The sequence below is a fragment of the Nansenia antarctica genome (genome assembly GCF_963989245.1).
Source record: "Nansenia antarctica genome assembly, chromosome: 12".
Lineage (NCBI taxonomy): Eukaryota > Metazoa > Chordata > Actinopteri > Argentiniformes > Microstomatidae > Nansenia > Nansenia antarctica.
Genome location: NC_137682.1, coordinates 27,563,290 through 27,585,206, shown reverse-complemented (window position 1 = coordinate 27,585,206; position 21,917 = coordinate 27,563,290). Strand labels below are relative to the sequence as shown.

General features: G+C 43.1%; 1 protein-coding gene across 2 annotated transcripts in view; it reads right to left on the bottom strand.

Annotated features, from left to right (window-relative positions):
* The window catches only part of dscamb (Down syndrome cell adhesion molecule b), a gene marked incomplete at both ends in the record, with an annotated part of 191,749 nt that overhangs the window by 155,120 nt on the left and 14,712 nt on the right, over nt 1-21,917 (bottom strand). For both annotated transcript variants that reach the window (XM_080543422.1, XM_080543423.1), the window contains 2 exons: nt 18,444-18,590; nt 19,030-19,347. In XM_080543422.1, coding sequence (XP_080399548.1) covers nt 18,444-18,590; nt 19,030-19,347 — 465 coding nt within the window. The remainder of the gene's footprint in view (nt 1-18,443; nt 18,591-19,029; nt 19,348-21,917) is intronic.

The window sequence follows — 21,917 nt, the reverse complement described above, 5'->3', positions numbered from 1 at the left end:
TATATACAACAACATTTGTTTGAGAGGCTATAGCATTAGACAGATGAATATAGTATATACAACAACATTTGTTTGAGAGGCTATAGCATTAGACAGATGAATATAGTATATACAACAACATTTGTTTGAGAGGCTATAGCATTAGACAGATGAATTACAATTACCACAAATACCCCCCTGCATAATTTCAACAACATAAATTCAGCTCAAATGTATCACTCAAACTAAAACCCTCAGAATCTATTTTAAAATACTGAATAGTAAATACTAAATACTTTAACATGATTTCAAAATGCCTGAAATATGTGGTTTATTTTCAGCATTTTTCACATTCTCACAGCCTTTCTATTCATGTTTTGAGTAATTTTAAAGAACTCAGATTATGGGTTAGCCTGGATTATGCAAATTACCCTGCGCACGCATGCTTATCAGTTTCATTTCTTTGTCCTCCCAATGATATTCATGCAAAATCCCACAGAGCCATATCTTTGCACACAGCTGGCAAGTGTAACTAAAGGATTATGCAAGCAGCTTCTACAAGCAAATAGATTTCTCCTACTTCAGAAGAACTGCTAGTTACGAAGCTTCAATCTGTCCGCCAGGCATTCACAATAGATGTTTCAAATGTTTAGTTTTACTTGTTTCAATAGTGCATTTCAGAAGGAAAGAGAGAGGAGAGAGGAAAAGGGAGGGTGGTGGAAAAAGAGGTGGGACATCTATGTACTCTGTTTGAGGGGGGAAAATTTACCATTCACTGCAATAATTCATTTAATGTGCAAATAAATAAATGTTTCTAGCTAATTTGAAATCTGATCTTTGGACAGGCGAGTAAACCAATCTCTATCAAATCCAAATGGACACTTGAGTATCCCAGAGGGAGGGGTATCAATTAGCATTGATCTGGAAGAGCAGTAAGCACATTGGGACACAAAACGGAATACGAAACGAAGGTCAAACAGAGAACTGGATTTAAGGCAAGCTTGAAAACCCAGACAAGCTCTTAGCCCAGAGATCCAGACAACTATCATTTCAGCTAATTACTCCTGTAGGAAAAGCATCTCTCTCTCTCTCTCTCTCTCTCTCTCTCTCTCTCTCTCTCTCTCTCTCCCTCTCTCTCTCTCTCTCCCTCTCTCTCTTTCTCTCTCTCTCTCTCTCTCTCTCTCTCTCTCCCTCTCTCATGCTCTCTCTCTCTCTCCTTAAAACACAATACAGTTAGCAAAATAATTATAATAAAGCATTAAATATACAGTATTGCTGGAAAATATATATGTACATACACGATAGTATGTGTACATTACTGTACATGCTCCACTGGTCAGAAAAGTTAAATGCCAGACAGGAAGGTTCATTAAGCTCCCACAGCTAATTGCAAATTCCTTGAGAATGTTGTTATGTGAGAACATTTGAGAGAGTTGGATAGATTGGCTTGGAGAATTTGTCTTGACAATCGTGATAATAAGATAAGATTTACATTGGAGAGAAACAAGCAATATTCCATCATATGAGTGAGTCTATTAACATATTGAATATAAATACAGTACTATATACAGAAAGGCATGATGTGCATGCAGAAAAAACCTGTCAAACACACCAACACTAATTTTCTCTCCTCTTTCCCTCTCTCTCTCCTCTCTCCCTCTCTCCTCTCTCCCTCCCTCTATCTCCATTGCTCCCTCAAAGGGGCAGCAGCAGCTGCATGTAGGTGATAAGACTGTGCAGCTGCAGGAGCCGCTCTGATTGGCTGACTGAACGCCTACGCAGATGTGAAGATTGCAGGCTACGTCTGTCAAAGGCCAGTCTACACGGTCACCGACTTGTGACATTTTATTTTCTTCAAAAGAAGAGTGGAATCCCACTTATATCATATGTTGTATTTATCTATTGAATAAGAAGAGAAAGAGGAGGAAGGTAGACAAGGTGATGAATGACAGTTGGACAGCCTGGTGGTTCATCTCCACATCTGTAGGGACAATATGTGGATGGTGGCAGCACTGCTAATCACTGGGAAAGGTGTGGGCATGACATACTCCAACATTTGAAAAAGCAATCCAATCCCAACTTTAGGTTCCTCTGAGTTCTCAGTCACCATTCTGCCTTGTCCAATGGTCTTATTTAGCTAATCACAATATAGACCTAGAATAGTATCTCTACATCATCAATACAGACATAGAACAGTGTCTCTACATCATCAATATAGACATAGAACAGTGTCTCTACATAATCAATACAGACATAGAACAGTGTCTCTACATCATCAATACAGACATAGAACAGTGTCTCTACATAATCAATACAGACATAGAACAGTGTCTCTACATAATCAATACAGACATAGAACAGTGTCTCTACATCATCAATATAGAGCTAGAACAGTGTCTCTAGATCATCAATACAGACATAGAACAGTGTCTCTACATCATCAATATAGACATAGAACAGTGTCTCTACATCATCAATATAGACATAGAACAGTGTCTCTACAACATCAATATAGACATAGAACAGTGTCTCTACATCATCAATACAGACATAGAACAGTGTCTCTACATCATCAATATAGACATAGAACAGTGTCTCTACAACATCAATATAGACCTAGAACAGTGTCTCTACATCAGAGGTTCCCAAAGTGGGTGCCGCAGCACCTGTCCGGGGGTGCCGCCAAATCTGCTCGTAAAAAAAAAAAAAAAAAAAAATGTATAATATAAAATTATAATAATAATACATTAATAAACGTTTGTTTATTACATGTGCAATGAAGTTCATAAGCAAATAAAAGATATATTTCTCAGATTTGAAAGATATTAATTTACTAACTAGGCCTACTAGTTACTAACTAACTACTCCTCACTGAAGTCTTGGACCAGGGGCGGCGCTAGGGGGTGGCTACTGGGGCTCAAGCCCCGGATGTTTTCTGAAAAGCCCCGAATGTTTTACTTAAAAAATAAATAAATAAAAATAAAATAAAAAAATCTCGTGAGTAACGTGCAGTACCGGAGTCCAACAGAGAGGAAGCAGCTGCGCGACATTAGCCTGCGTACTGGGTAGCCTACCCTGCCCTGAAGAAGAAGTGATCTCAATCAGTGCCTGACTTGCAAAATTGTAAGGATGGATATCCCAAAGTTGTTTCAACAAAACAAGCGCCTTGTTGCAGCAGCAGTATCAGCAGCTGACAACAATGACATCACCAGCAGTAATGACATAGATGATGTTTCAGGTTTGTGAATCTTATTAGAAAGGTGACTGACTCACTGACACTACTTTTCCGGTTTGCTAATGCTAGCTGGCTATCATAACATAACGTTATGTTATAATGAAAATGAAACATAGCAAGGTACTGTTACGGTACATGGTAAGAAATCAAACAAAGGATAATACTTATACAAATAAAGTGAATAACAGGCTGATAGTCTTTGATATCTGTACTCTGGTTGACTGAGTAACAAGTGAAAAAGAATGATGTAACGTTAATGTTACAGCTAGTAAACATGGAGTAACCACATTAAGTATGCCCTTATGGTAGTATGTATGTATACAGAACATGACTCAAATCTATCCTAAGATGTAACGCTAACTAACTAAGTTTGTTTAATGTCCCAGGGGGGATTTGATTTCACAGTACTATACACAGGCCAACAATACATGTAATATATCGTCATATAACACAGGACAAGACTCTAAATACAATATAAGTGGTGAGCACAGAGACTGCCCTGATATAATAACTATAGACATCTCTTTTATCCACTTTTTTATCGTGATCTCGCTGTTTTTTTATATACCGTATATGGCTGGCTCAGTGTTGTTGTCTGTCCTTTATGTTGTGTTGTTATGTGTTGTTTTTAGTGGAGTGGCGTGGCAGAATGAATTTCCCCACGGGGATAAATAAAGTATCATTGAATTGAATTGAATTGATACATACTGTAACATAACTAGCCTCAGCCCATCAATTATGTAATTCTATACAAATATAAATGATGGTGACTGACAGGGGGAGCTACCAGTGGTGTAGTCTAGTTTTTTCTAGTGGGTATACTGTGATTTTGCCCTCCCAGTCAGAGCGACACCTGTCCCGTAGCGACACCCCATACGCACCACCACACTCACTTATGCATACAGTATGCATCTACACCAGTGTTTGCTGCCTTGGGGGGGGGGGGGGGGGGTGGCATGGACTGTACTTGTACATCAAGCTGCCTCACGCTACAGAAACAGGAGATAGGCTCCTGCCCCCTAAGGGCCGTTAGGCTCGAGAACCATCGGTTCTCAAGGCTACTTACGTGGTCTTGACTACATGTCCAGTCCACTTTCTCACCTGGTTCTTGCTCTCTCTCTCTCTGGTGTGCCGACACCATCCTGCTCTCTCTCCTTCTCTCCCTCTCTATCCTCCTCTCTCCCTCTTTTGCTGTCACCCAAAAGGCAAATATAACAACCAGAGTATTTATAATTTAATAAGAGGTATACATTGAATTCATATAAAATCATAACATCATTCTAATTGAATATTGGGTTGCTGTGGGCAATAGAGTCAGATACTGTCTTTAATTACTCTCTCACCTGTAAGAAAATCGTATGTCCAACTACAAAAAACAGACATTTCCAATGAGTGAGGGTTTGTTCCAATGCTTCAATCCACTGTCCATGTACTGTAAATATGCCATTATGGTATTACCATAAAGCCCAATTCTAGCAGAATAAGAAAGATTGTATATCTACTTTAAGTAAAATAATAAAGTGCCTCCAGTTAGCTCTTTAGCTGGCATGTGTGCAGCAGACTAGCTCATCTAATCACCTCTGAGCTAGCTAGCTAGCTTGCTAGTTCTTTGACACTATTATTCACACCATGAAACTATAATCAGACACTTGAATGAATGAATGAATTAATTAATGAATGAATGAATGAATCGTCTTTATTGTCATTGCTACAGTACAGGTACCAAACAACGAAATTTAGGAGGGGTGGCTCCCCTGGTGTTAGGAAAGGGGAAAAAACACTTTTTAAAAAATCACAAGAAGGGAAGGAGCTGGTTTACATAAATAAAGGCTATGTACACTATCCACTATACTATACTGTACAGATAGACGACTAGGGTTGTCATATTGCACAATAGTGTTATTGCACATTTATTTAAAGTGTCGCAGTTTGCAGGCTTGAAATGTACATATTTGTGCCTCAGCACTACACCTGATTTTTTCAGTCCAGCTGGCTGGCGAAATGAGGGAGTGCTTCGCCAACCAATCAGGTAGCGGTATTGCCCTGCCTCCCCCTACCATCCTAGGTTTCGCAAATTCGCGGCCCGCCCACCCCAAGGCTCTGTAGGGGAAATACTGAGACTAGCATTCTGAACGACTGGTTATGTGATAACAAACATGTCAGAAAGTTCGAAGTAAGTGCTTCGTAACACAGGTCTACGGGGTGAATTTTATGAATGAAAGTGAAAGTTCTGTCACAAAACGCCGTTACGTATCCTCGCGCATTTTCTAGTGGGTATACGCAAATCCTTGGCCTTTCCTAGTGGGTATACGGCGTAGTCCTGCGTATCACGTAGACTACACCACTGGGAGCTACGTGTGCTGACCTCCCTCTGTGCCCAGAACCACCACAATTAGTTTGCTTCATTAAAGGGTGTGAATGTATATGTGTTCTCCAGTGCCTTTTGTCTGCTTTAAGGTGGTGGTAAGTTGAAGGTTGAAGGCAAAATTTTCCGGCGCGCTCTGCGCGCACATTATATTCTCCCTCTGGGCTAAGCCCCGGATCTCCTACGATCCTAAATCCGCCCCTGTCTTGGACCAAGCGGTGAAAATTGTTAATTATGTCAAATCACGCCCGCTGAAGTCACGGCTGTTCAGCACATTGTGCAATGAGATGGGGTCCGAGCATGAGGGGCTCTTATTACACACAGAGGTCCGCTGGCTGTCGCGGGGCAAGGTGTTATCCCGTGTCTATGAGCTCCGAGATGAACTGATCACTTTTGTCAGTGAGCACGACTTGCCATACAAAGAACAATTGGAAGATGAATCGTGGTGGATTAAGCTTGCTTATCTGGCAGATATTTTTAGCCACCTTAATGACCTCAACATAAAAATGCAAGGGAAGGCTGAGAATATCCTGACAGCGACAGACAAACTGAACGGATTCCGATCCAAATTGAGACGGTCGCAAGACGGGGTGGCCAAGAAAAACATTGAAATGTTTACGTTGACGGCCAATGACGCAGCACACAAATCAGCGTCTTTCTTGAATCTGATCGCTGGGCACCTACGTATGCTGGAGGAGAGATTTGAGTCCTATTTCCCTCCAATGAACGAAGACTTGGACTGGCTCCGGGATCCGTTCAACCCCCTCTCATCAGCATCAGCCGCTAGTTTGAGCAGCAAAGCTCCAGATGAACTGGCAGAGCTCATTATGGACCGCACACTGAAACTCAAACATGGTGAGCTAGGTTTGGATAGGTTTTGGCTGCTTGTGGGACATGAATATCCATCTCTCTCAGAGAGCGCCATCAATGTGCTTTTACCCTTCCCAACCTCCTACTTGTGCGAGCTGGCTTTTTCTTCTCGTCAAGAACAAGACACGCACGCGTCTGTCAGTGGAACAGGACCTGCGTGTCGCGCTGTCCACTATCTCTCCCCGCATAAAGAGACTCTGCTCCCAAAAGCAGGCACATGTGTCCCACTAATGCGCACAACATATTTCTTTGCTTTGTTTCTCTCAATTTTTACAATTCTGTCATGATTATTATTGTTAAATTATTATAGTTGTGAGTTACCCGTTTGGTTCAGATGTGAAATAATAATCTCAGAATGAGCATTGAAATGAGAATTACATTTTAAGCCCCCCCAAAAAAGCATTGTTCCATTGATTGATTATACAGGCCTTTGATATTTTATTTGTGTGAAGAATTCCCTCTGAGTCTCCTCCCATATTGTACAATCCTTGAGGGCCACAATTTTATTTAATTTAGCGATAGTTTGACTGACCTATGCATTCTTGCCCATCCATTACAGTTCATTTATGACTTTTATTATCTTGTTAAAATTCATTGGGGCAATACTTATGTATTATATATAAACACACATTTTCAAACCAATTCATCGTGTATTGTTTTTAGTTTAAGCTCCGAGGCATTTTTAAAATCTTCGTAGAGTTGGGGTGCCTTGGAGAAGGGGGAAAGCTTCAGGGGTGCCTTGGTTAAAAAAAGTTTGGGAACCTCTGCTCTACATCATCAATATAGACATAGAACAGTGTCTCTACATCATCAATATAGACCTAGAACAGTGTCTCTACAACATCAATATAGACATAGAACATTGTCTCTACATCATCAATACAGACATAGAACAGTGTCTCTACATCATCAATATAGACCTAGAACAGTGTCTCTACATAATCAATATAGACGTAGAACTGTGTCTCTACATAATCAATACGGACATAGAACAGTGTCTCTACATCATCAATATAGACCTAGAACAGTGTCTCTACATCATCAATATAGACATAGAACAGTGTCTCTACATAATCAATATAGACCTAGAACTGTGTCTCTACATAATCAATACAGACATAGAACAGTGTCTCTACATCATCAATATAGACATAGAACAGTGTCTCTACATAATCAATATAGACATAGAACAGTGTCTCTACAACATCAATACAGACCTAGAACAGTGTCTCTACATAATCAATACAGACCTAGAACAGTGTCTCTACATAATCAATACAGACCTAGAACAGTGTCTCTACATCATCAATACAGACCTAGAACAGTGTCTCTACATCATCTGTGTCTTTGTGATAGACTGCCAGCTTGGGGGACTCCTGAGGTGGGACACCTCCCCTAACTAAAGACCCTCATCAGGACTACTGGTGAGAGAGAGACCCTGAGATCCCTCCATCCTCTCTAGAATATCTATATCTATCTAATATATCACCCCGTTAACGCTGATCACTAGACTCTCCTAATGAGGACCCACACCTCAGACAGCCTGCACACAAACATACCGTCACACCACAGGCCTGACTCAGAGGAACATTCACTCTCAGGGGAGACACATCTCAGGATGTGCACTATTATATAGTGTTATATTATAACATTATATTATTATATAGTGCACTATTTTTTGACCAGTGCCGCGTAAACATGGAGCTAGGGTGTTTATTTATTTATTTATTTATTTGTGTGTGCCTACTGTAGCAGGCTGAGACACAAGGAGAGGTAAAAAAAAAAAGATCCTTATGGTGCATTTGTTTGTTCCTGGGGTTAGTGCATGGGGAAGGAGAGAGGGGCAAGGGGAGGTTGTGGTGGTCTGTTGGGGAAAAGGAGGTGATGAAGGTGTGACACCTCTTACATCAAGACAGGGTCACCTTAAACCAATTCAAACACTGCAGCAGCAAACTAAAGGCACTGGTACACTGTAGTCACATTTTGGGTCTACAGCTACTGATTCGAAAATGTTATTCGATGAAACATTTGAGGAAACAGTACAATATGAAATGAAAACTCCAATCTAAAAAGATTCCAGCCTATTTCACAGTGACATTAAATGTCTTAGATAGTTTGAACAGTGACACACTCATGTATCCTTCGGCGTCCTTATTAATACTTTGAATGTTTCTAATCAGTACTGAGGGCACAGTGTGTGCATAATGGCTCACAGCTTTCATGTGAAAGTTTAAGGGGCTAAATGCGATTGACTGTCTTTTTCTAGATGTACCACCTTGAGAGGAGAATAAGGAGACGCATTCATCTCAGATTGGATGGAGGAAAGAGAAAAAATCCCCTCGGTTCGTGAGGGTGCTTTAGTTTCTTTCAGACGCTTTTAAGATGGGATCAGACACTGTTGCATTCTGGGATGTGATTGAACATCAATTGGCCTCTACTGCAGACCATACGGGAGAGTCCCAACATGACCCCCCGCCACCTGGTGCCACCAACACGCCCTGACAAAGCAACGCCCGCCCATGGCACCATGAGTAAACATAAACCCCAAATCTAGGGACTTTATAAACAGAAATTAATTGGTTGTTCCGCCCGTAATTAGCTCATGCCACGCGTATTACTAATCTGTGTCTTGGCTTCCTGCCATGTTGTGCCCTGGCCTGGGTCCAGTTCAGCAGAACAGTGTAATCCATAAACCCTGGGTCCGTTCAGATGATTGCTGCCAAACGGCTACATACCGTAAACCCATCACTGCATATTAAAGATTAAACCACACTTAGTCCCTGGCGCTCCACACATCACTGCCTAATAATTCTCATCTAAATGGCCCTAATCTCTGCCATATTGCTCTTATTTATCAGTCAACACTGATGTCAGACCGCCTGGCCAAGCTGGGAGCAGGATATGTTTAATTTCTATTCCCTTGGAATGGAATATAACGGTGTACACTATCAGCATGAAATCTGTCATTCTATCAATTCAAACTAAATTCTCTACATTTAATACTCACAACTCTTACATGATGTACCCCTGGTTAAAAGGTGAGGTGTGTGTACAACATAGAGACTATGTGTTGCTCTCATATTATACATTATGATAATCCTCATGCTTAACGACAACACTCCACGATAATGCAAACAACCACTTGTCATCTGAATCAGACCCCACCACAGAGAAGCAATTATGCAGAAATAGTATAGATAGCACCATCCCCACTACAGAAAAGAATATGATTTTTTTGTTTAACTGACTAACTAACCTTTCTGTAATAACTCATGTGATATATGTACATTTAGATCAACATAGCACTTTGTCGATGAGTCACGTGACGCAGGGATAAGAGATGGCAGCCTGAAGCGTGCTCTCGTCGACTTTGGGACTAAAATCCTTTAAATTATCCGTAATTGTGTTCAACTATTAACAATTTGAGGAGAAAAGTTTAAGTGACGGTAGATATGGCAGAAGACCCAAAAAATGTGGCGAAGGAGTCAAGACAGAGACTTCGTTCAGCCACACAAACGCAACTCCACATGCAAGCTAACGTGGATGATGCTAATGAGGATTAGCTAGCTAGCAAATTTCTAATTTACTATTTAATTTTAATTTCTAATCTAATTTTAATTAACTAGCTAGCAAACTTCCTGTAGATAGCTGAGCCACTGAGTATGATATGGCTCAAATACTCGAGATGCTGAATAAGATATCGTAGGACACAGCAGAAATGAAAGAAATCCGATGTTCTGTGTGTTTCATGGACGCTAAACTGACCTCACTCGGCACACGCATTACTGAGGTGGAGGAACGAGTGAGTAGGCTGGAGGACGAACAAGCTAACAGGAGTGCCGTTCCTGCAGTCACTAATGGCGCTTTTCCACTACAGGGCTGACCTGGGTCGGCCCGGTTCTTTTGCCTTTCTCCACTGCCAACCGAGCCGGACCAGGCCACAGTACCCGTGCCATTTTTAGTTCCCGTTCGGGAGGGGTACTTTCGGTACCTTTTTGCCAGGCTGCGTGTGACGTGTGACGCTGCACACCGTTGATTGGTCAATGGAAATCGTCACAACATCGTCATCTTATGTTTATACAGTTCACCGCTAACCGCCATTTTTAAATATCACAACAGCGTTGAACAGCAGTACTACTACTTGTTACTACTTGTTACAACTATGGACAAAGAAACTTCTTCGAGTTGGACAGTCAACGAGGTCCAGGCCCTCATCTCTATTTGGTCCGAAGACCAAATCCAGCTAGACCTGGATTCTAGCGTACGCAATGAGAAAATCTTCCAGGCAATCTCTCGCCGTTTGCTGGAGATTGGGGTTCACAGGACACCCAGGCAGTGTAGAGAAAAACTCAAGAAGCTTAAACAGGATTATAGAAAAATAAAGGACCACAACAACCGCAGTGGAGTGGATCGGAAAAGCTTGCGTTGGTACGACGCTATCGATGCGGTGATCGGACTCAGACCGGAAAACTGCGGGAGAACAGGAACGAGGGTGTCGGCTGTTTAGTTGTTGGAGGCCACGATGGGCGATAATATCCAGGAGGAGCAAGGTATGATATGATACAATAGACGTATGATACCAATCTACTACTAACTAGCTACTATCCGAACTTTATTTGTTGTAGCTGCTAGCTAGCTAATTATGGGGGAAAATCAATGTCCTGAAGATGAACTGTATCCCGAGATTGAATTACCTGCTCCAATGCCTTCCTATTGCCATACCCCAGGTGTACTTCAAGAGGTTTGACCAAATTTGCTAAACGTTTCTATGGAATGGTAAACGTGCTAGGATAACGTTTGAAAAGCTCCAAGTCCCGATCAATAAGGGTGGTATGGGTTTACCTAAACTAATATTGTTTCACTATGCCTACTGCCTGAGACACATTGCTCAATGGACACTGCCACCTGAAAGGAGGGTTAGGTCCCCTCCTTGGTTTGAGATTGAGCAAAAATTGCTTTCCCCTATTGCCCCTATAAATTGTATGTCCAGCAAATTATCATTTGAATTAGGATCCCATCCTATAATAGCCAACCTCCACAATGTATGGAAGAAAATATCTAATTCCTTTAAAGTAAATGTCTATCTTAACTCTGAATCTTGTATTTGGAATAATCCAAAATTGCAAATAAATAAGTGTTCCTTTATATGGAAGGAATGGGTAAGAAAAGGAATTGTAACATTAACAGACGTATATGGGGGAGATGGTCTGAAATCATTTGAGGAGTTGGTTAATGAATATGGGTTGCCTAGACATGATTTTTGGAAATACGCCATTTGCTGGACAGTATTCTAGGTAAAGGAATCGCACCTCAACAGTCAACTCTTCTGTCTGAGATTACAAAGATAATGGGTATGGGACATGAGGCGGCTATCTATTATAAAATGGTTTTCCAACAGACGGTTATGGTATCCTATGCATTGATGTTAACTTGGTCAGTTGATCTGAAAATTGATTTCACAGAAAAAGAATGGGACAAAATATGTGAGAACATTAAGAGAGTATCGAGAGACATTAAAATTAGATTAATCCAGTTCAAGGTTCTTAACCGGTTCTACTGGACATCCTCCAGGATGTTCAGGCTGAAGCTCAAGTACAATGCTGATTGCTGGAAATGTTGCAGGCCGGAAGGGACCCTGGTTCACTTACTCTGGGAATGTCCCATGATTCAAAATTACTGGCGAAAGATCCACGAATGGGTGCAAAACATTACGCAGGACAACTTTGAGTTTTGTCCGAGACTGTATGTTCCCAGTGATCCACAAATGACGTATCTCTGTGGAGCTGCAGAATTTATTCAGACCAGTATAATGGTTGGAAAACAAATTATTATGAGACACTGGAGGAACGCAGGGGAGCCGTCTTTCCAGGAATGGCTTATGGAGTTGGCAAAGGTGGCATCATACGAACAAATGTCCTTCAGTTCTATGGACAGAACTGAACAATACACAGCAATATGGGGAGGCTACTTGGGATATATTGCTAGTCGGTAGTAAGACTTAAGTTGACAAATTGGATGAGTGATGAATGTAATCTATGGGTGCTTTTTTATTTATTTTTATTTTATATGTTGTTCTTTTCTCTGTATTATTTCTGTTTGATGACAGCAAGACTTATTTGGTGATATTGTTACCATTTTATACAAAAGTTGTATAAGTCAAGAAATGTGTTTGTTGAAAAATTCAATAAAATACTGATTACAAAAAAAACATAGCACTTTGTCTCCTGTTCAGTCCCATATAAGACCCCTTCACAGACCTCTTCACACAGCACCCATGCTGCAAATGCACAAATTCATCCTTCAATTTATGTTCCCATAATTCACACTGCCTGCCACCTGATTAATGCAGGTATTGATTTTTCTTGGCCCTTTTTTCTGGAATGTATCCTTCTGCAACCCCCCCGCTGTGCCCCCCCCCCCCCCGACACACACACACACACACACACACACACATATACACACACACACACACACACAACTCCAAACACCCCATCTCCCCAAGATTTCCAGCTGGTGTGCATGAGCAGACTATGAACTGGGAGGACGAGGGTCAGCATTGCTGCTACTCTGAAAGGAGAAGGAATACAATTATGAGCTGTGTTGTTTCATAGCAGGCACACGTGTGCGTGTGCACACACACACACACACACACACACACAGTATCACAGGATTGCTTCTCAACTGCTCTGTTGTTATATGGCCATCCTGCTCTCCCTCCTTGAGCCTTGACCCATTTCTTCCATTTTTCCAGCCCCCAACAACAAGATGGAGTCTCTTTATCTCTCTCTCTCTCTCCCCACCTCTCTGTCTGTCTCTCTAGAGAGAGAGAGGGGGGGGGGGGGGGGTAACAATGCAGCCTATCTGACGCAGTCTTGGGAGGCTCTTGTTTACCACTCTCCTCTCCTCTCTTCTACTCTTTATCTGTCTATCCATCTGTCCGTCCGTCCGTCCGTCCATCCGTCCCTGGTGGAGTAAGGGAACCAGTAAAGAGCTTATTTCTGCAGCTCTGCCCTCCTCCTTTCAAGGTTGGGCTGACTTTGGGGGCTGAATCTGTGATGAATTTACAGCCCCTGTCTCTCCCTCCCCGTAGGTACGCTCTCTGTCAATCCCTCTGTCGTTGGGGAGGCGCTATGGTGCCGGCTTGATAAATCCCTGCTGTTGTGATACCTTCCCCTACTGTAGCCTCTTTATGGGCATGTCAGACATTACTGGGATTGGGCTTCTTTAGACACTGATGCTATTAGAAGGAAAAAACTCCTCAATTCAATTTGATTAGCGTCCCTAAACTACCTTGAATTAGGGTGAGCGATGACAGCAGCGTGAGAGATGGCGTTTCAGAAGGAGTAGAGTACATAGTTGTGAAGCAACCCGCATAAATATGACCGGAAAAATCTCTCTAGCAGATATTTGAATGCTCTGAGCATTGTGGATGGTTTCATTTGCATAAACCAAATAAAAACAGTGTTTTGCCTACTGCCAAGCTGGTTACGCAACGGAGGAGGCTGACAGTCAGGGCCAGTGCAGTGTACGAGGCTCACTGATCAACTTGAGGAGAGATTTAACACTATATCAGTACAACAGCAAGGCTCTCTCCAAACCCTGTTTACCCTAGGTTATATTTATATTGTATATATGATCAATGCAGTGAGTCAATATTTGTTTTGTTATACCTGCTGCTGTATTGTATTAACCGTGAAAAACAAGAAACGCTTCTTGCATGTATTCATCAATAACTCAAAGTATCAATGTCAATAACATTTCTTATGAGGAAGTGAAGGAGGAAAGAGAGGGGGGGGGGGGGAGGAAAGGAAAGGAAGAGGGAGAGGCTTAGTCACCCCTCTCCTCCAGCCTGGTAGTAAGCCTGGGCCTTAGTGTTGGAGAAAAGCTTCTCTTCCTCCATCTTCAGCTTAATGTTCAGCCTGAGCAGATGAAGGTTTCCTATGTTTGTTCTGATGGGGAGGCAGCACTATCTCCAGGCACCAGAGGACACTACTGTTCCTCCCAGCAAAAGAAGACAATGGCCGTCTCTGCCAGACACAAACCCTCTGTCTATCTGTCTGTCTGTTTGTCTGTCTGGTTGTCTGTCTGTCTGTCTGTCTGTCTGTCGACTGTCTGTCTATTTGCCTGTCTGTCTGTTTATCTATGTATGTGCTGGTGTGCTGCATGTCATACTTCAACAGCGCTCTGTGGTTGGGAACATAGAGTCATTATTGCTTACAAAGAACAACTGCTAAAGTACCTGTAGGCTACAGTAAATCAAAGTCAAACACAATTGAATATTGTTTAGTATATATAACATCGGTATACTATACCTCTATCAGTGTTGGGATCAATGAAAATGTAAATTCCTTCATTTAAATAACCTCATGGATAATAATGGGAAATGTTCGATTCACAAATTTGCCCCAACCCAGATATTATCTGTTCTCAAGAGAGAATCTAATACCCTAAATAGATGCCAAGAATTTTTTTTTCTTCTATTGTGTTACCTCTATGCGCTAGGAGCAATATATTCATATTATGTGGTCCAAAACTTTTGCATGTTTTGGATTACATAATACTGTATGAATGTACATAAATGTTTGTAAATAATGATCCCAAGAACGACCACTGCCTAGATCCTAGACGTGGGCTTACGGTATCCTAGATGCTTCTAGAGGCTTCAGGAGCGTTCAGTAGCCTTCGGACTATATAGGTGTAGAATGAATGTCCATCTCTGGGGGAGATGAAGTAGAGCAGCTGATATCCTATGCAGGGCAATGCTCTGAATGAGCTCACCGCCTGCAGCACAGCGGACCTCCGCCTATCAGGCAAAACAATGAAGAGGAGCCAGAGAAGAGAGAGAAGAGGAAGAGGGCAAGAGTATATGACCACAGGATTCATAATTGCACTACATATCCCCTCCCAAGGAGAACGCAATCCTGAATGACCAAATGTTGTAGGCCTACGCTTCCCTTTCAGTACTAGAGAGCCAGAGTTTTTTTTTATCAGGCTTTTTTCCCATCAAGGCCACCTCATTAAATTGGCTTACATGTGAAAGGTGAGAGACAAAAGAAAAGCAGATGGGAAAGACAAAAAGATGTGCCATCCCAGCTCATCCGTATTAAATAGCCCCTACCACTTGATACACACACATAAAAAAAGCGGAGATGCATTAGGCATCCTGCATAAAAGGCAGCAACAACGTAGGCCGTGATGCACCCCCCCCCCCCCTCAGCTTTCCTCTTTCATCTCTCTATTAGCTCCCTCAATTGTTTATCAAAAGCGAACAGAGGAGCCAAGCACAAGCGTGCGTTTGAAAGCGCACGGCCAGGACCATTTTGAAATGCGTGAGGAGTTAATGGTAAGTTAGTGGCAACATTAGGGCTTGCGAGTTGTGCAGATCATTCATTTTGAAAGCGGGCCATTTCAAATGACTACTAATCAGTCCTTATTTTCAGAGGTAATTCATATTGTAATTAACTTTTCAATCACAGTTGATTAATTAAGACAGGGCCTAGTTTGTAATTAGACACATGACGTGAATTGCTGGAAATTCACAGGTTTTAGATGAGCTATACAGAACATGAAAGTCCCAAAGTTAATATAAATGGTAACTAACCACTCTTTGAGGGGTTTATAGATGATTTATAGAGTTGATAAAAAAAACAAATACATCAATATCTTAATGAAAAAATACAAAGAAATGGTTGAAAAAGCCCCATTTATAATAATAAATAGCAACCACTTATGTATAACAGTTGCCGTGATAGGCTAACTTTTGGTAAAAATTAACACATTTTCAAGCTGTTAATATTCAATGTAAGCATAATGTGTTGTGGGCATTGAGTTCCTGCCTTACTGGGTCACATTGTGTAGCACAATAGAATAGGTGCGGTGCAGATGTGTGCTTGATGTTACCGTTCCCAACAAAAAGCCTGAGATAAATAATTGAGTGCCATGGTGGGATAGCTTTATTTTGTGTCCATTGAGACCAAATCTTCGTTCATGAAAAATTCAAAGTGCAATGTTGGAACCCCTCAAAGAAAATAAAACCTGGGTCAAACGGTTCTGAGATTCCATTGTCAAGCCCTGTTGATATCGTAATGCATGCACTGTATTTCTCAGTCTCTCTCACACGCACAGACACACACCTATTAACACCCATTCACTCACACGCACACACACACAGTAAATCTTTGTTACGGAATACATATTAGGAGTATTGTCATCCCTCCTTCTCAACCCTCGCCCCCCTGCCACAGTCAAGTCTCAACCCTTCACTAGTCAAGCATCACCCCTCCTCCTCAACTCTCATCCCTGCCTGCATTGGTCAGGTATTACTAATTTATTTATTTTTAAAGTTATTTTTGGGGCAGTCCCACTCATATTTTTCATTTTATTGACAGATACAGTAGAGATTTAGACAGGAAGGATGGGTGAGAGAGAGAGGAGGGATGACATGCAGGACATGTCCCCGTCCGGAATCGAACCGGGGACCCTGCGGTTACATGGTCAACACTTAACCCGCTACGCCACCTAAGCGCCCCCCACTCTTGCGCTAGTTTATCCTCACCTCTCTAAACCTTCACCACTGCATTGGTCAAGCGTCAACCCTACACTAGTCAAGCATCCCCCCCTCCTCCTTAAACCTCCCCCTCCCACAGGGATGGTCACTGGTCAGTGCCTCCACCTGCCTCTATGAATTTAACAGTGGTTCCATTTCTCCAGTCACATCCCTTAGCTGTTTACCAAAAAAAGGCGGTGGAGTGACCACTTTGTTGTTGCTTGAATCCCAGATTGCCCCTCCAATCATTTTACCAATTATTTCGAATCCCTCAAATCCCCTTGTTGAGTATTCTATTCACTGAAATAAAAAAAAATCATCAAATTGTGCAGGGGCGGATACCTGGCCAGTGCAGGGGTGAGGGTTGACGAGGAGGGGTGACGCTTCACTTGTGCAGGGTTGAGACTTAACTAGGGGAGTGGTGAGGGTTGAGAAGGAGGAAGTTCCTAATATATATTCCGTACTTTGTAGACTGCATAGCCCTTGCTTGTGGAGTAAACATACACTCTCCATAACACTGTAGGTGGATTTTCTCATGCATTCGATACCATCATCAATTATTTAACAGTGAGAGAGCAGTGATTCTGACCCGCGCTGATGCTTCTGACAGGTCTCAAGTGGCTTGACAGTTATTGGAATAAACAAGGAAAATCCTATATCTGTTGTTATTCATTCACAAAGATACTCCTAGTCAGTTAAATCCATCTCTACACATGATGTGGCTACCTAGCAGCTAAAGTCAATGTTCTTGACCCCACTACTACACTGCTAAATGACCTAAAGTCACTGAATATGCTGGAGCCACTACAGCGCCAACCCCCTGTTTTACTGTCAAAGCACATCTAGAGTATATTAACTGCCATGCTAGCATCTAATCATCATACATTTGGATTTCCTCATACCGCAGAATGGATTAAAATTGTCACCGAAAATGTTACCAAAACATGTGAGATCTGAGAGATCTGAGAGATTATCTACAGTTTTCTAAACCATCCATAACGCAACATGGCTCAGAGGGATCATGGGGAACAATAAAAAGAGAAGAGTTTTACATTTAACACATTTACCAGTTGTATAATATCAACCTGTACACTCAGTGGTTTCAATCGAGGGAGGTATTTTAGCTGGGTCAATAATTAGCCAACTTTACTGTGGTACAGCCAGAATGGAGGGGTGGGATACAGCAATTCAATGTGACAGACATAACTCTCTTGGATGGTAAGAGACTCAATAATGGCTGACTTTGACATCCACACAGAAACCTGGTAGCCAAAGCGACCCCAATGTCAACTACGATTGTGTTGTCCGTTACCCCACTAAATCTCAAAACTACAAAAGTTGTGCTCAAATTGAAAACAACAACCAAACTAAATTCCTGCTAGCTAAACTGTTTTGTAATTGTAAAACACCCCCTAATACAAGTCTGAATTGTGAGCTCAATGTCCTACCTGAGACGAGGGAGACTGTGTCTTTCTCCCATGATACAACAGTGACGTAGGCCTCCACAGAGACAGGGATAATGCACTTGAACACCGCCACATTGCCTCTCATGGCTCTCTGGTCCTCCACACGGACTGTATAGGGTTCTCGAAATACTGTGGATGACAAGAGGGCTGGCTTTAGGGTAAAGCTGGTTTGCAAATCAGACATGCAGACAGGGTTGCCAGATGGGGCGGGTTTTTATTTTATTTGACAAACTTTGGCAACAGACACACAGTTTAGGGGGGGGCAGGAGATGGGCACCTGCCCAATAGTAATTAGCGGTTTTCTGACAATATAGGTTTTGGGCTGGTTTTTTGGGTGGATTTAGCGGTTTTTTAGACTGTGGTTAGGCTGGAAATTGTCAATCCTATCTGGCAACCCTGCATGCAGAATAACATTTTTGAAGAACGGCAACATAATGAACATTCTGTACTGTATAATAACTTCAATGACTTATGAATCGTCACCATACTTACTTAAAATAAATTTTAAAAATGACTTTAAATACCAAAAACAGTGTTCTGACACGCGTAGTTTAAAACGGCCACTTACCAGCTTTAATGTGCACATCCTGGCTCCTTATTTTCCCCGAGGGGTTCTCAGCTGTGCAGTAGTATGTGTTGTCATGGATCAGTTTACTAAAGCTGGAGGGTAGGAAGTTGAAGATCTGGAGGGTGCCGTTGAGGTGCACATGGCGGATCCCTGGCACATCGTAGATCTCCTCTCCGGTGGCCAGGTACCAGCGCAGTGAGGCGGGGGGCACGCCCGCGGCGGGACAGGGCACCAGGGTCCCTGTGGTGCTGGCAAACACTACCTCTTGCAGAGATGCATTGACAAAATATAAGCTGGAACGTAGATCTTCACTGAAAACTGAGAGAGAAAAAAGAACAAATAGAACAGACATACATGAATGGCACGACGATGTCCTCACTTCAACAGGTTGAAGGAACGATCACTACATGATCCCGTTATGACGGTTATCAACTCTGCTATTGTCAGACCAGATCAGTGTTTTTGTTGTAGAGCTACGATAGCCCTGATGTTGCATTGCCTATGATTTGGACCCTTATTCACGATTCACCCCTTTATAGAGCTTAATGCACATCCATACTGGAATATACAATTAAATAAAAGTGCTAAAGGAATGTCAATTGCTTACATAAAGCACTGAACATGTCCCCTGCTTTTGTTTTAAGTGACCAAGCAAGTAACAAACGGAGGTAGACTAGGGCTGATGATGAGCATGTGTGAGCTGTGGCTTCCTATGGAGAAAACAACAACAACAACAACAACAACAACAACAACAACAACCTAGCTGCCTACACAGTCTCAGTGTGGTGTCAGACTCAGGGCTACACAGTCTCAGTGTGGTGTCAGACTCAGGACTACACAGTCTCAGTGTGGTGTCAGACTCAGGGCTACACAGTCTCAGTGTGGTGTCAGACTCAGGGCTACACAGTCTCAGTGTGGTGTCAGACTCAGGACTACACAGTCTCAGTGTGGTGTCAGACTCAGGGCTACACAGTCTCAGTGTGGTGTCAGACTCAGGACTACACAGTCTCAGTGTGGTGTCAGACTCAGGACTACACAGTCTCAGTGTGGTGTCAGACTCAGGGCTACACAGTCTCAGTGTGGTGTCAGACTCAGGACTACACAGTCTCAGTGTGGTGTCAGACTCAGGACTACACAGTCTCAGTGTGGTGTCAGACTCAGGGCTACACAGTCTCAGTGTGGTGTCAGACTCAGGGCTACACAGTCTCAGTGTGGTGTCAGACTCAGGGCTACACAGTCTCAGTGTGGTGTCAGACTCAGGACTACACAGTGTGGTGTCAGACTCAGGACTACACAGTCTCAGTGAGGTGTCAGACTCAGGGCTACACAGTCTCAGTGTGGTGTCAGACTCAGGACTACACAGTGTGGTGTCAGACTCAGGACTACACAGTCTCAGTGAGGTGTCAGACTCAGGGCTACACAGTCTCAGTGTGGTGTCAGACTCAGGACTACACAGTCTCAGTGTGGTGTCAGACTCAGGGCTACACAGTCTCAGTGTGGTGTCAGACTCAGGACTACACCGTCTCAGTGTGGTGTCAGACTCAGGACTACACAGTCTCAGTGTGGTGTCAGACTCAGGGCTACACAGTCTCAGTGTGGTGTCAGACTCAGGGCTACACAGTGTGGTGTCAGACTCAGGGCTACACAGTCTCAGTGAGGTGTCAGACTCAGGGCTACACAGTCTCAGTGTGGTGTCAGACTCAGGACTACACAGTCTCAGTGTGGTGTCAGACTCAGGGCTACACAGTCTCAGTGTGGTGTCAGACTCAGGACTACACAGTCTCAGTGTGGTGTCAGACTCAGGGCTACACAGTCTCAGTGTGGTGTCAGACTCAGGGCTACACAGTCTCAGTGTGGTGTCAGACTCAGGGCTACACAGTGTGGTGTCAGACTCAGGGCTACACAGTCACAGTGTGGTGTCAGACTCAGGACTACACAGTCTCAGTGTGGTGTCAGACTCAGGACTACACAGTCTCAGTGTGGTGTCAGACTCAGGACTACACAGTCTCAGTGTGGTGTCAGACTCAGGGCTACACAGTCTCAGTGTGGTGTCAGACTCAGGGCTACACAGTCTCAGTGAGGTGTCAGACTCAGGACTACACAGTCTCAGTCTGGTGTCAGACTCAGGACTACACAGTCTCAGTGTGGTGTCAGACTCAGGACTACACAGTCTCAGTGTGGTGTCAGACTCAGGACTACACAGTCTCAGTGTGGTGTCAGACTCAGGACTACACAGTGTGGTGTCAGACTCAGGACTACACAGTCTCAGTGTGGTGTCAGACTCAGGGCTACACAGTCTCAGTGAGGTGTCAGACTCAGGACTACACAGTCTCAGTGTGGTGTCAGACTCAGGGCTACACAGTCTCAGTGTGGTGTCAGACTCAGGACTACACAGTCTCAGTGTGGTGTCAGACTCAGGACTACACAGTCTCAGTGAGGTGTCAGACTCAGGGCTACACAGTGTGGTGTCAGACTCAGGACTACACAGTCTCAGTGTGGTGTCAGACTCAGGACCACACAGTCTCAGTGAGGTGTCAGACTCAGGACTACACAGTCTCAGTGTGGTGTCAGACTCAGGACTACACAGTCTCAGTGTGGTGTCAGACTCAGGGCTACACAGTCTCAGTGTGGTGTCAGACTCAGGGCTACACAGTCTCAGTGTGGTGTCAGACTCAGGACTACACAGTCTCAGTGTGGTGTCAGACTCAGGACTACACAGTCTCAGTGTGGTGTCAGACTCAGGACTACACAGTCTCAGTGTGGTGTCAGACTCAGGACTACACAGTCTCAGTGTGGTGTCAGACTCAGGACTACACAGTAAACGGCTTACGACTGACAGCAGGGTAGGCCTCCCTGGGGAGAAAACATTTTAGCACTTCATACATTCA